The following is a 15,462-nucleotide window of genomic DNA, read 5'->3' on the forward strand; positions in this document are numbered from 1 at the left end:
CTTTTTTTTTTTTGTTTGTCATCTTAAATTTATGAGCAAAAGTAGAACATTATATTTTTTTAAAAAGGCGATATTAATAATAATTTCATATAAATCAATAGAAAACTTATGTAAGAAATATTATTTTTCTAATTTCTATACTAATTTTTTTTTTATCTTGTTTAAGCTCTTCTAATAATATATTAGCCAAGTTAGGCATAAAAAAATTGAACTATAAAAACGTGTATATAATGGTCTTTTTACATGGAAATATAAGCTTACCTAAGAAAATTAGTACTTTTGATCATCACGTTTCACCATCTTAGGTAACACGTTTAACCTAGAGAACTTCAGGCCCATCAAAAGGTAACCCAAATGGGTAGAAAGGCTGGCCCATTCATAATCAGCGGGCTGATCCTGATATGGCCCATTCATAGTCGAGTCGATCACCCGATGCCAAAATATCCGAGGCCGATAATTCATTTACCGGCTGTCCCTCATTTATCATTTCAGAAGCTGAAAACCCTAAAATTCTCCAGATTCACGCTTTGTATTGTGTGCATTTCCAACGTTGTGAATCTTGTGATATCGAAATCTCATCAATGGCGATTGCTGTTCTTGGATTTTCCTGTAGAAGTTACCTCACTTTCCGTCGTCCTCTCGTTTACTGCGTTCACAAGGTCTCTCCTTTGCTGGAAAAAAAACCCTAGTATTTCATGACGGGTACCCTATGTTTGGGTTCCGAGAAAACACAGGAAAATAGAAGAAAAGAAAATATCAGATTACGTGCTTTGTGAAAAAAAGAAAAGGAAAATTCAGCTTAACTAAGCTAATAGTTGTGTCAGAGAAATCGATTTCATAGATATTTTTTGCATTTTACTATAGGTTCGACACCGCAGCAATGTTGCAACTGTTGAATCGCCTCCTGAACCCGTGGGTGTTACGAAGGAAGAAGAACCTCATTGGGCTACTTATGATGGAAGAGGTAAGTTTTGGATCTTTGATAACTTCTTAGCTGATGCCTTTTTTGTTTTGAAGGTTTTTGGTAGTATTTGGGTAGTTGTTTGTCGTAATAATCTGATACCTGAGAGTTTTGAATTGTTTTGTGGTTATGTAGGTAATGGTGCTTCTAAGGCACCTGAATGGAAGAAGTTGAATTCTAAAGACCTCGGGATTAGGACGTCGATGATTGCAAAGCCCACAAGATATGTTTTAAATGGACTTAAAAAAAAAGGTATATATATATATTTTCATTTCCCATGGTTTCTCAGCAATCAAACAGAAATTTGCATCGCCTCTTTATGGACTATGGTGATATTGATGTTTTAAGAATTTCTAAACTAAATTTTCCAATTGCAATTCATAGATTTGATCTAAAATTATTGAAAGCATCAGACATCTAACTTGAAGGAATTGATGTCGTTTAATATGCTGTTGAATTTGTTGAATGCTGCTTTAGTTACTCCCTGCAAAGACAGGGTTAATATGGACAAGTTCAGACCAGTTGCTTTGATTTTAAATGAGAATGCAAAATCCAGTAATTGAATTGATGCGTCTTTTGTGTGAATCTACTTCCTCTTCCTCTTTGCATTTTATTAATTAAAGTAAATGATTTATTTTCTGTTGCTGAAAATGGTCCTTTTTGTCACACTACAGGATATGAAGTGTACCTTGTTGGAGGTTGTGTACGGGACCTTATCCTGAAGAGAACTCCTAAAGACTTTGACATCATAACTTCAGCTGAACTTAAGGAGGTTATTATCTCTTTCTCCTTTCATGATCCATTGAGATGCACATCATCTTGAGATTCATTTGAGATTGATGTTTGATATGCGTGCCAAATGTATTGGTTTGTGTTGATTAACATTTTGACAACTGGAATATATCTTGTAGAAGATAAAGTAGAATATTGGTTTTTTACAATTTTTTAATCAATCTAATACTTTTGTATTTTTAGTTGATAGTTTATAAAATATAACCATCAACCATATAGAGCTTTGAACTAGTGTTTTTGTAAAGACAAGATATTCTAAAAATTCTCTAGAAATCCTTCTCATTTCTAAGTATGGTTCCAGTGATTTCTTGAGGAGGTTGTTTTAGTAGAAAAACTATTTAATTGTGTTAGGCTTGCAATCAAAGCATAATGGAACCTATGCATTCATGTCACTTGGGCAGGTCTTAATATTTGTCCCATGGTTTTGGTATCCAAAGGTGAACAAGCATCCAAGGGCTGTTCTAATATGCAAGGCTTGTAAGATGGCATTCTAGACCATATGTTGTATCCTTTCTTAAAAGAATAAGGTAAGTGTTTAACTTGCCTTAAGAAAAGGATTGTAAATGAATTTCTTAATAACATAGAAGAAGGGAACTTGATCTAGAATTTCTTTTTATTTCAAAGAAGAAATAGAAGCATGTTCTCAACTTGCCTTATGGAGAGCATGGTAGATGAGTTTATTAATAACATAGAAGTAGGGAACTTGATCTAGGATTTGTTTCACTATTTCCTTTATGTCAAAGAAGATAGGGAAGAATGTTGACATCTCTCTTTCTCTTTCTCATGTGGAGGATATATCCGCAAAACTTATTTAAGAGAAAGCCAAGAAAATAAGTGATAAAAAGTGATAAACTAAGTAACAAAATAGAAGAATGCTATCTCTCTCTTTCTCTCATGTGGGTGGTATATCCATAAAACTTATTTAAGAGAAAGCCAAGGAAATAAATGATAAGAAGTGATAAAATTGCAAACCTAATTGGGTGATGATCTAGGAAGTTTTCCCTCCTTTTCTTTGTTGGACATGCTCATTTGGTACATCTCTGACTGGTAAGCATGCTAACCATATATCCTATATCTAAACTGCGAAAACATATACTCTGGAGTGTAAGATTCATTGCAGGAAAGGAAATATAGCAAAGATGACAATGAAATAAAATGAAAGAGTACCCTTATCTTGTCTTATCCAACATGGGTACTCCACATATTTTCTAGTATCTATGTAACATAGGTTTTGGATATTGGGAGACAGCTAAAAGTATCTAGCTAAAACAATACTCATATGTCTCCTAAGCCAAAGTCATCTATTCTATGCTCTCTTTATGTTTTTTGGCTCCATGGTCAGAAAATGTCTGTGACAGAGTGTTGTCAACATGAATACTTTTGTTTTTTTTTTGGATAGGCTTGTCAAAATGAATGCTTCATCCTCTTTGAAACATCCAAGCAGTACAAATTTATTAAGATATTATCCCAGGGACTTTTAGTAGATTAGGAATATGTCCCTGTTTCCCTCTGTTGGACACAGGTACGTGCTTAGCACTATGAAAGTCAGACACACATCACATACCCATACTCTTGCCATGTTGTTTATATTACTGGTAGTTCATGTATTTTAAAGTATCCATGTACATACAATTAATTTCACAATGAATTACATTGGTGGATTTCTGTTATTTAATTCCACTTTGCCATTATCTTTTTGATGAACTTGTCAGAGATGAAGGTTCCTAGGACGACACTCATATTGAACTCCTTGTTTTTGTCTGTGCAAACAACTCCTATATTTTGGCACTTGTAAATAGTTCCAGATTTTTTTGGGGGTTTTATGGTACAATGATTCTCAAATTCCTTTACTTGGGGTCTCTAATGCATCAAATTTAATTTTTACAATCCTCTGCAGGTACTGAGAGTATTTCCCCGATGTGAAGTAGTTGGAAAGCGATTTCCCATATGCCATGTGCATGTCAATGATACCATTGTTGAGGTCTGTCATCTGTGTGATTTTCATGTACATTTCATCTGATTACTAGATAATAAATAAATGGAGCACTTAATTTTACCTGAAAGAAGATTTTTTCGCTGTCTTTCCCTTTCTCACTATTAAAACGGATTCTGTTATGAAGTAGGTTTCAAGTTTTAGCACTTCTGGAAAGAGAACTGGTAGGAAACTTGATTATATTCTCAGAAGACCTCCTGATTGTGATGATCATGATTATATTCGCTGGAGGAATTGTCTACAGCGGGACTTTACTATTAATGGGTAATATACTTGGTGATTGTAGTGGAAGACAGAATGAGTATATGGTTAAATTCCAGATGTAATTTTTTGTTTAGATTTTGTTAATGCTTGCTTTGTCTTTGTAGGTTGATGTTTGATCCTTACACAAAGATAGTGTATGACTATATGGGCGGGATGCAAGATATCAAAAAAGCTAAAGTGTGCATGTATCTCTTTAACTGTGTCAGTTCCAAGAGTTGGTATAAACTTGTTTGAAGCAGATGCAAATGCTTATGACATCTAATGTCTCTCTGTAGGTACGGACTGTAATCCCTGCTAATATTTCTTTTGTGGAGGATTGCGGTGAGTATCTATTTGGTTGTAAAATATAGTGGACATACCTGCATAAAGTCCATATCATTTGGCCTGTGTCTTGTAAAAAGTGGCATCTAACTCTATACAATGCTAATTCTACAGCTCGCATTTTGCGTGGGGTTAGAATTGCAGCACGTTTAGGGTTTCGTTTCACTAAAGATATAGCTCATTCTGTAAGAGAGTTATCTTGCTCAGTGTTAAGACTCGATAAGGTATTCAAAAGTCTGGTCCCTAGACGTAGACTAATTGTGCTCCTTAATCATGTCAAAGTCTATCATGATTCCCATTTTTTCTTGCTTCCAAATGTTGTAGGGAAGGATACTCATGGAAATGAATTACATGCTAGCTTATGGGTCTGCAGAAGCTTCCTTGAGGTTATTATGGAAATTTGGACTCCTGGAGATACTTCTACCCATCCAAGTATGGGGTTTTTCCCCTGCTGTTGATGAGTAAATTGCATTCATTAGTTTCCATCCTCTTATATGTTTATCTACTGATAATGTGATAATTGAATCATACAGGCAGCATATCTTGTTTCCCAAGGTTTTCGAAGACGTGATCAGAGATCAAACATGCTTTTGGTGAGTGCAAATGCTTATTTTCTGACTGCTTATGTCATCATGTAATGCCCATACCAAACCTTTCTTGCATTCTTTTGTAAACTGAGTGGCTATTTCCTAGCAAGTGCATCAGATTCTTAGTTGGTGGAGAGATACCAAGTAAATCAATGAGGTGGGAAAGGTGGCAATGGTTGGGATACAGAAAAAACGGGGTTGAGGGACTATGGCAATATGGAGGCACTAGGCTATAGGAGTGGAGTGATTTCCTTGCCCAGGTGTTTAAGGTTTGGCAATTTATAAGGAGGCATAGCAGGCTTTTTCCTAAATGAGGTGATGGTCCAATTGCGCTCACCACCTTTAAAAATAAAAGAAGGAGCATTGGTTTTTCCTTTTTCATTACCTTTTACCCATTTATTGAGGTCCCAGAATTTCTACCTTTTCTGGCTCGAAATCCTGCCTTTTGCTGTTTTGGATTTCTGCCTTTGCTTTTCTGTATGTTGGAGATTCTGGCTGTAGCAGTTATTTCCAATCTTCTAACCATCCCCACTTGGATTTGAGCCCAGTGCTCCAGTCAAAGACTGGAAGGATAATTCTCTCCTTTAGAACCACTTCAGAAACAGGAAGGAATTTTTTTTTTGATAGACGAAGAAAAGAAATCAAATAAAAATACGCCAAAACAGGGGGCGCTCCCTATGTACACCGGCAGTATACAAAGAAAGCCAAACCCAAGGCAACAAAGGAGGAAAAAAACCTAGAAAGGACAAAGTTAACCAACAATCCAAACACCCAACAAATTCAGAAAAGAGAGATAGTCCACGTCCATAAACTGTTGAGACCACTCAAGAAGAGATCGTAGGAAGAGGTTCCTCAAGCTCATATCTGACATCTCTTCTTCTTGGAACATTCTTCGATTTCATACAGACCTTCAACTGAAGTTAAGGGGATTCAGGTCCCTACTTCCTATGCCATCTGTTCAGGGTTGAGCACAGTGACTTCCTGGCTCTCCTTAAGCTGAACCTCACACAACCTTCTGATACCTTGGACCTTTGGTGCAATGAGAGGGTTGTTCTGAAGAGTACCGGGGTGCTCTACCCAAGTGCATTTGTGGCAGCATAGATATATTAGTTGTTATACTCATTGATTGTCTAAATATCAAAGAAGCAATTGATTGACAATCTCTCTCTACTGGGAGGTTGATTTTTCATGAAATCCCATTTTTCCTGCTTTACTCCCTCTTGTTTACTTATCTCAAGTCAGAAAACTCTAGTTTCTGTTCAATCTAGAATGGAAACACTAAGGACCATCTTCAAAAGACCTAGTGATTAGCTGAATGATTGGGATTTTAAGAGCAAGATGCCCACATTAATTTCAAACACTTGCTACTATATTAGAAGCTCCAGATATAAATGTTGATGTCAAACAATTAAGCAACTAATGTGGCTTTATTTGAGGATCTCTTGCATTTTCACTCAACTCTTTGTACTGAGCTCAGTTTCACATCCTTCATGCACCTTAGATTGCTTTAAAACCTTACTAGTTGCATTCTGTCCTGAGCAACCATCTAATCTTATTGTATTATGCTATATTGTATTAGCATGATGGTCTCCATGATGCATATCTAATACTCTTTCACAAGAAATCCAATGTTCTTTTTGGATGTTCTCTGATCTTTACTTCACCTTCTATTGTCCAATGTTGGCAAAATAGACAAATCATTTTCCAGCTCAGTTTTCAAGGGTGTCTGATTTATTTATGGTTATGTTGTTCTGCAGTCTTTGTTTTCAAACCTGGATAGACTTGTGGCACCTGATCGGCCATGCCATAATAGCTTATGGTAAGAACTTTCTCTGCAATTGAAACCTCTTCAATCTGTGTACTAAACAATTTGAAGTTGAAATTACTTGCCTTACCTCATTACTCCAAGCTGTGGCATATTTGTCAGAGTGTTAACATGTGATTCATTGTGAAATTTGTAAGGTTGTTTGCATTCATAAAAGATTTTCGTTGTACTTGGCTACACCTTTTGTTAGCGCTTTTTAATATATTCTCCTATTTACCTATCAAAAAAAATTCATAAAAGATTTTCATTTGTTGGTTTCAATTATGATTTAAATGCTTCTTTTTGTATTGCATAATTTGTTGAAAAAGGTGATTCAGTGCATTACAATTTGATTCATTGCTAGTTACAATATATAGGCCGTCCCATTTTAATGGAGATTGAAGTGACTAAGCTTGCCTCTTGACCAACTAACAGATGACATCATTGGCTGGGAAGGATAAATTGTTTGATAAGTGGTACTTATGTTCAAACACAAGCTATAAGATTCCGTTTGGGAGCAATTTTTGATAAGTACTTCTAGTCTATAGTGCTTTTATTAGTATTGTTTTCATTTAAAGCATTTTTAAAGAGAATCACTTGATGTTTAGATATAAACCAAATAAGTGTTTTGATAGTGTTTTAAAACAAGAAGTGAATTTTGGAAAAATCACATTTTCCAATAATCACTTCAAGTGATTCTCTAGATTTTAAAAGTGATTTTTGGAAGTTGGTTAAACAGCTAGTTTCTGTTAGGAAACATTTCCAAACATAAAGAAGTGTTTCTAGCCCTATCAAAATAACACCCAAATGGGCTCTCAATACAGTAAAATCACTTAATATTAACTAGTTACGTACAAAGGCCTGGTGTTCTTCTTGGTGATATTTATTTATCCACATTAGTTACCTGTTTTCTTGTAGTGAGTGTCTGCAAGTCTATTTTGAGCTGGTGAATGATTTAATAGGAAGTATGGATCTAGGTAGAGTGAAACGGTGAATCTGACTCCAAATAGTTGCAACGAAGCCATGTTGTTGTTGGTTTTTTGTTTTTTCCTCTGTAGATGGAAATAATATTAAGGAGTGTAACAGTGAAATGCATCTGGGAAACAGAACTCCATAAGCACCCTCCCACCTGAGTATCATAGTTTCACTTGGGGGGCTTTCTATCCAAATTACCTACCCACTAATTTCCTGGCAGAAGTTAGTGTTCCTGTTACCATAGCTTTTTTGATTTACAAATTTCTTAGGGGATAATTTATACCAAACTCATAGTCTATGTTTGGTTCTTGGAAAGTTTGAGGGAAAATGTGGAGGAAAGAAAATAGAAAGAAAAAATGGAAGAAAAAAATTTGAAGGAAAATAAAAAATATACAAAATAAATTATTTTTATATGATTTTTAAAACTCATTTCACTTTTTTTTCTTCTATATAAAGATTAAATAGTTTGAAAATGCACAAGTTAATAAGTAATTTTAATTATATTTGATTTATTTTATATTTCCCATAGTGAAACCAAACATAATATTTTTTTCTTTCCTTAATACTTCCCAGGAACCAAACATAGCCATAATGTTGGATTTCTATGTTTCTCTAATAAATTGATTTATGATATTCTTCTGTATATCTGAGGTGGCTGTACTTACAAGGTAATCGTGGGTTAACGATCACAGGATTGGTATGTTAGCATTTCATAAGGCCTTGGTTGACCAACCTCGGCACCCCATGGTTGTTGCAGCATTCAGCCTTGCTGTGCACAATGGTGGATCCTTGTCGGAAGCGGTGGAAATTGCAAGGAGAATCTCCCAACCTCATGACCAGAGCTTCAGTGAATTATTAGAACCTCAGGATCTAGACTCGGATGAATCCTTGATAGACGAGATCATGGATCTTGCAGCATCGGTGAAATCTGCATTGATGAAGATGACAGATGAACATTTTGTTTCCCAAGCAATGAGCAAATACCCACGAGCACCATACTCAGATCTGGTGAGTTTTCAACTCTTTCATTAACCTTTAATTTTGGCAACCTGGTTGTTATCCAAACAGATAATTGAAGTTTTCCTTGACCAGATCATGTGTCTTGGCTTCAATTCTATGCTATCGTGGCAGTGTATTACATTACAAATTTCAAATGTACTTGAGCCTTGGGAGTAGGTCCTGAGATTTACTGCTTATGAATCCCACTTGTGCAATCCTTCTAGGATGAAATTCTAAGGGTCTGTTTGGTAATTGTTCTTCCAGAAAAAAGAATTTGTTATGAAGGCAAATTGCCTTTTGGTACAAATTTGAGATGTTTTCAGGTGAGAAACAGTTGAAAATTTAGATAATGCTTTGAAAACTCTTGCATTATATATGAGCAAGAACACTGTTTTTCATATTTGAATTGCCAAATAAAATTTTGTTCAAAAACATTTTTTTAACTAACTGTTTTGGAAAATGTTGTTAAATAGATCCTAAATCTCCAGCTAGTCCTCAACATCACCATGATAGTCATCCCTGTTCTGATGCTAGTAATTTTCTTTCTTCTTTTTGTTTTTTCGGCATAACTAAGATGTTTATCTGTGTGATCGTTTGAGCTTCTTGCTTGGTTCTTATCTGTGGCCCTTTCTCTTCCGGCTTTCTTCCATTTCACAGGTTTTTATCTCATTGGCATCATTCCTGAGAGCATCTAAGATCTTTGAGTGCGTACAAGGGGGTGCTGAGAAGGGATTCGTACCAAAACAAGGGAGTAGGATCGACTACGAGTTCTTAGCATTGGGAAGCCTTCGTGAGGTTCGGCATGTGTTTGCGAGGATCGTTTTTGACACCGTTTACCCTCTAAGCCTCAACAAAGAGGACAATTTTGTAAACCAAAATTCTTAGTCAATTAATATTATGGAGCAAAGCTTGTCTCAAATCTCATATTTTTTTTGATAAATCAAATGTTATAATATTAATTGGTTTTATCCTCAGCAGCATTTGCAGTAACCCATTTCCTCGGTATCTTCATCCTTTCCTTTGGTTTGAATCCTTTGCCTTCATTGTAAGCTCGGGGGTCACAGACATGGAATGGGGATGCTTTCAGCTGGGAAAGTTTCTGGAAAAGGTATTCAGCATAAGGTGAATCACACTTGCTTTATTAGGTGTGGGGAAGTAAGTTTGGAAAATTATATAAAACAAGTGAAAAATAGATCATGAATTTAGGGATATGTTTGATCTTGCAAATTGCAAAGGGGGAAAATGTTTAAAAAATAATTTTCTTATGTTTGGATACCATGTCATCCAAGGAAAAAAGAGGGAAGAAAATGCTAAAAATATTTATTTTCAAAGTTCAAGAAAAAATGTGAGAAGAGTTTGGAAATAATGCATTTAATTTTATTTTATTTTTTTTGTAAATTTGTTTATTTTTCTCGATTTTTCAATAGACAAACAAAAAGTGAATTATAAATTATTCGTTTTTTTCCTAATCTTTTTTTATCAATTTTCTTTCCCTCGAACCTTATCGAATCATAGTCTAGTAGCGTACAACCCATGAACTCCATCTCACTGGGATAGGTTTGCGCCCGTTTGCCTTGGAGGAAGACATAATTGTTGTAGTCAATCTTCAATCTTGCCAACAGGGCTTCTCCTAAGTACAAGTTTTGGATGATATTTGGCTTTTGGGATTATTTGGATAGAAGTAAAAAATTGTTGGGGTAAATATATTTTACCCTCTCCCTCTTTTGCGTCTTCTAAACTTTGCTCAAACTTAATATTTTATCTTCTAAATTTGTTAAAAGAGTAATACTTTACCTTTGTTGACTGAAAATAAAGTTAAAATGTGAAAAAAAGAAAAAAGAAAAAGCACTTACTGTTCAACTTCAAAACTATCACATGAACAGTTTTGTAGACATATCTTTAAAATTAAAAAATTAAAATTAAGAGTTATTAAATTTTGAAGACATTTAAGAAATTTAACTCCTAAATTGCTAATTCAAACCCGTGTTTGAATCAAAATGTGAAAAAAAACAAATCATTTTATAATTTTACAAAAGGTTTGTAATTGAACGGACAAAGTGTTGAATTTTAAATGTGAGGAATGAAGTGTAAAACATGCAAAAAGTTGAAGGGTGGCTAGCCCTAAACTATTAGAAGTAGAAGTTATACTAATGTATTTATGATTGGAAATTATATTTTAATAATATTTTTAATTTAAAATAAGGATAATTTTGTTGTAAAATTAAATAAAATAGAGAGAATAATTAAAAGAAAAAAGTAAGAGAAAGTAATGAATTTTCAACAACCCTGGGCTTATTACAACATTGAAAGACTAGGATAAAGATTATATGGATATTTGAAAAGTTTAATAAAGAAAACAGTAATAATCATCATTTTTATTTTTTTGTGTTAATAACAAATTTTATAGTGATTACCATTAAAAAGAAAAAAAGAAGAATGGATAACCGATTAAAAGAGATAAAATAAATATAAAATTACAAATCTAACCTCCCACATTTTTTTATAAAAAAAAATATTCATTGTGGACAAAAATATCATCATTTTTTTCTTGCAAATATAGTCTTTACTTTTAAGACATACTTATAAATAATGAAAATATTAAAGGGTATTTGTGTCAAAAAAAATGGATTACTCTTCTAGTTTAAAAAAGAGAGATGTTAATTTTATAAATTTATGATTTTTTATCTTTTTCAATCAATTAATCCAAAAGAAAAAAGATATATTTAATTTCTAAAACGTCTAACAAAACGTCTTTTATATGCTTAATTAGAGTATTTTGCACGACTTTAACAATTTAAAAAAAAAATTAGAAATGATTATTTCAAAAAATATTTACAAAATCGTAACTAGTTTGTATAAAGTGGAACTTGTTTGTTTTTTAGAAAAACTAATTCAATACAAGAAGAAGATCAACATTGAACTCGTTTTTCATAGGAATTGCAAATAAAAAAAATTAATTTATTTTTTATAATAAATTTTGTTTTTTTGAAAAGGTAAATTTTATTTTCACAGAAACCTTTTTTTAGTTAGACAAGTTTTGACACGTGTTTCCTCCCGATTGGTCCATCGGAGGATGCCAAGCCAACTATAAAAGCGATTGTCTACATTCGGAGTGCCAGCGCACTGCCACGTTGTCATTGCCGCATACCAGCCGTACGATCCACGTAAAATAAAAAATTGAATCCAACGGTTGCGATCTAAGGAGCTTTACGCGATATAAAAACTAGTTCTCCGGTTCACAATCGTTCTCAGGTTTGGAATCCCTCGTTATCCATCTCTTCATCTCTGTCACCTCTCATACTCTCTCTCCTTCGAGCTTCAATGGCCGCTGTCTCTGCCACCTCTGTTACCTTCGGATCTTCATTGAAGCTCTTGAAGAGTAGCCAGGTAATACTTTTAAGTTATTTTGGAGTTTTAAGTTTCTAAATGCTCCGTTTGGTTGCTGAGAAAGTGCAGGAAAATGAAATGAGCTTTGGAATCTTACATCAGTCTGTGATTGTAACCTGTTATGAGACCTAAATCAGTTTAAGTATATTGTATTTGATTTTCTTTAGTGCTCTGTTCGGTTGGTGAGAAAATACTGGAAAATGAAATGAGCATGGAACCTTAATGCTAACAGCGAATGACTGTAACATTTTGTGAGGTCTAAAATAGTTTATGCTATCTTGAACTTGATTTTCTTTTGTGCTGTGTTTGGTCGCTGTGAAAATGCAGGAAAATAAAATGAGCTTGGAATATTAGGATTCTAGCCTGTTGTAAGATCTCAAACCGTTTAATCTATTTTGAACTTAATTTAATTTCTTTAATGGTGCTTTGAATTCTCTGAAAATACAGGAAAAACGAAATGAGGTTGGGTTCTTAGGAAAGCCAATTTCATTCTAACTTGTAGTGGGATTGTGAGATTTCAAACAATTTAAGCTATCTTGGAATGTACTTTTCCTTAATGCTCCGATTGGATGCTGAGGAAGTGCAGGAAATGAAATGAGCTTGGACTCTTACAAGAGCCAATTCATTTTAACCTTTTGTGAGATTTCAAAAAATTTAAGCTATCTTGAAGTTAGTTTTTTAATGCTCCCTTTGGTTTCTGAGAAATCACAGGAAAAGGAAATGGGCTTTGAATCTTACAATAGTGGATTCAATTTTAACCTTTTCTCAGATTTCAAACAGTTAGAAGTTATTTTGAAGTTAAATTTTCTTAAGCGTTGCATTTGGTTGCTGAAGATCACGGGAAATGAAAATGAGCTTGAAATCCGATGGTAGCCAATTCAATTCTAACATGTGAGATTTGATGTTTTCTGTTTCCTCCTTTGCTTTGGTTTCCTCAGCAACCAAAAGGACTGTGAACGAACTCATCTTACTGGATGGAGATTTGAGATCTGACTCAGTAGCATCGAGTGAGGTTTTTTTGAATTCATAATGGCATTGTTGATTTCAGTTGAAGGGGCAGATTGATTGATGATATGCTACTTTTTATGTACTTTTATTTGAGATTTTGTTTCAGAAAGGCCTTCGTTTGGCCTTTTATTTTTGTCCTCTTGGGTGCATGCATTCAGCCTTAATTTTTGCACATGCTTATTGGAGGTTTATTATATGAGGTACAGAAGTTGCAATGGCTGAATATATGTACATTGTTAGGGCAATAATAGCCTAAGCTTAAAGTTTCTGGGGCAAGTAGTGGTTTTATATGGTACCGGAGCTTGAGTTCTGGCAAGATGTAGTTTTATATGGTAACAGAGGTCAAATTTCTAGAGTTTCTGTTTTTAATGTTGATGTCTTGTGCTCCAGAAGGTTTAGAAGAATTTAAGAGGGATGAGGGGATATAATATATCTTCTAGGTTCATACGTTGACCTTTTTATATTATATCAAAGTCACATGTTCAACCACCTTGTTAATGAAGAGTATGGTCCATATCTTCTTAGCTGTTACTTCATATATGTATGCAGATGGTAAGGGGTTTAGGGTCTAGAGTCCCTCCCACTCCAGTCCACTGTCCAAGCCCCCCACATTTGGGAACTTCAAAATTTTATCATGGGATGTTTGATGTTATCTAGTTAGGCATTTCCTTGAAGGAATAGTTGGATTTGATGGACATGTTCATTGAAGTGTTTTAGAATGTTGATGTAATTATCAATTGGTTATTCATGTGTGTTGTGATTTGTGCCTAGGGAACAAAGTGCTTCCAATTTGTTGGGAGTTCTCCCTTCTTACTTACAAGGGCAGTGTTTTGAAATGGTCCTTCATTGCAAAGATCAGAACAGTCAATTCTAAGGCACAAACTTTGGACAGACTCATATTTATCAGAGATATGAGATAGAAGATCAGATAATGTTTTACACTTTCGGTTTCTTTGAGGACTATCCTTTGACCTATGTATTATATACTTCACTGTTTATTTTTCTTGGTTAAATTACCTGAAAGTTTTTCCCTAATGTTTGTGCAATTGTATGACATTTAGAGTGCATTTGATAGTGATTCTACGAAGCGTTTCTAACTTTTCTAACACTTGAAAGATAAAAATTTTCAAGTGCAAGAAATGTTAGAAACGTTTCCTAAAATCACTACCAAACGGACTCTTAGTTGTGTGAATGCTAGAGTGGCAAGTAAGTCCATAAGATTCAGAGCTTGAGAAGCTGAGTATGCAAATAAGATGTATCTTATGTCAAAATGAAGACCTTTGGATGCTAAGATTATATTTTTGCAGATCACTGGAAAGGCCTCAAGTCTGAAGATGGTAACTGTAGGTTGGACAAAGAGTGGCTTCCCTTCGTTGAGAACTTCCCGCTTCCGTGTCTCTTGCTCGGTATGTTCATTTTATTTTTTCCTCTTGCTTTCATTTTCCTTCTGTTTCTTTAAAAGAAGAAAATAAGGGAGTAGTTGTGCTGAGTTTGCAGGCTAAGCCAGAGACAGTACAGAAAGTGTGTGAGATAGTAAAGAAACAACTTGCATTGCCTGCTGAGTCTGAACTCACCCCAGAGTCCAAGTTTGCTGCCCTTGGTGCTGATTCTCTTGACACAGTACGCCCAATATACTTCTTTATCTTTTGATAAACAAACCCCCAATAAAATCCCACATGTTTACGAGGATTAACCATCTTACATACTACTAACATTATAAATTACTGGTCACAGGTGGAGATAGTAATGAGTTTGGAGGAAGAGTTCGGGATCAGCGTGGAAGAGGAAAGCTCTCAGAACATAACAACAGTCCAAGAAGCAGCAGATTTGATAGAGAAGCTTGTCCAGAAGAACAGTGAAGCTTAGAAAACCAACCGGTTAGCTGCAGAGTAGAAGTTTTGGACTTTAAGTAAAAGCCATGAAGAGGAATTTGATCTTGTCCTGCTTTCATTTTTTTGTAACTTTTCTAAAAATATTGGTCCCATTAGCTTTCCATCCATTTTTATCTTGAAACTAATGATTGTTTTAAACTTCACTATTCTAGTTTTATGACCGGCCTTATTGAATGATGATGCTTCTAGACACCACAATCTTGTCGCTTCTTCTCCTACACAATATTTGGTTCACATGATGTATAATGAAATAGGATAAGAGATATAATAAGTAATCTCATTACTTATCATACCTTATATTCAACCAAATATGAGATAAGATAAACAGTACCTTATATTCAACCAAATATGAGATAAGATAAACAGTAGGATATATCATTCAATAATTTTTTGTATTTTATGGACATGTTAGGCTTAAGTTGAGATATGGAATATATATGTCCCACATATCAATCATTTTTTTTTTTTTACTTATTTTG

The 15,462-nt window shown here is 34.4% G+C and overlaps 2 protein-coding genes across 8 annotated transcripts; both read left to right on the forward strand.

Moving 5' to 3' along the window:
- The first annotated feature begins 465 nt into the window (after positions 1-465).
- On the forward strand, positions 466-9,670 carry LOC117923293 (poly(A) polymerase I-like). Of its 7 annotated transcripts, XR_004652603.1 has the most exons (16): positions 468-659; positions 865-964; positions 1,097-1,213; positions 1,636-1,733; positions 3,651-3,734; positions 3,877-4,010; positions 4,115-4,187; positions 4,286-4,331; positions 4,446-4,555; positions 4,656-4,763; positions 4,865-4,924; positions 6,676-6,737; positions 8,390-8,705; positions 8,790-9,019; positions 9,170-9,229; positions 9,354-9,445. XR_004652603.1 is itself a non-coding variant. In XM_034841528.1 (14 exons), the coding sequence occupies exons 1-14, from the start codon at positions 582-584 to the stop codon at positions 9,579-9,581; spliced, it is 1,503 nt and encodes a 500-aa protein (XP_034697419.1). In that variant the 5' UTR covers positions 470-581; the 3' UTR covers positions 9,582-9,670. The 7 variants fall into 7 exon arrangements, 5 of the variants coding, with proteins under 5 accessions (XP_034697444.1, XP_034697454.1, XP_034697419.1 ...); XR_004652604.1 differs by lacking the exon at positions 9,170-9,229 and having other exon boundaries at positions 9,354-9,436; XM_034841528.1 differs by lacking the exons at positions 8,790-9,019; positions 9,170-9,229 and having other exon boundaries at positions 470-659; positions 4,656-4,717; positions 8,455-8,705; positions 9,354-9,670.
- Positions 9,671-11,949: 2,279 nt separating this feature from the next.
- Positions 11,950-15,178, forward strand: LOC117924984 (acyl carrier protein 1, chloroplastic-like). Its single transcript, XM_034843789.1, has 4 exons — positions 11,950-12,083; positions 14,399-14,497; positions 14,589-14,711; positions 14,826-15,178. Exons 1-4 carry the CDS (start codon positions 12,018-12,020, stop codon positions 14,955-14,957), a joined length of 420 nt encoding a protein of 139 aa, XP_034699680.1. The 5' UTR covers positions 11,950-12,017; the 3' UTR covers positions 14,958-15,178.
- The last annotated feature ends 284 nt before the right edge of the window (positions 15,179-15,462 follow it).

Source organism: Vitis riparia, chromosome 1 (genome assembly GCF_004353265.1).
Source record: "Vitis riparia cultivar Riparia Gloire de Montpellier isolate 1030 chromosome 1, EGFV_Vit.rip_1.0, whole genome shotgun sequence".
NCBI classification, from domain to species: Eukaryota; Viridiplantae; Streptophyta; class Magnoliopsida; order Vitales; family Vitaceae; genus Vitis; species Vitis riparia.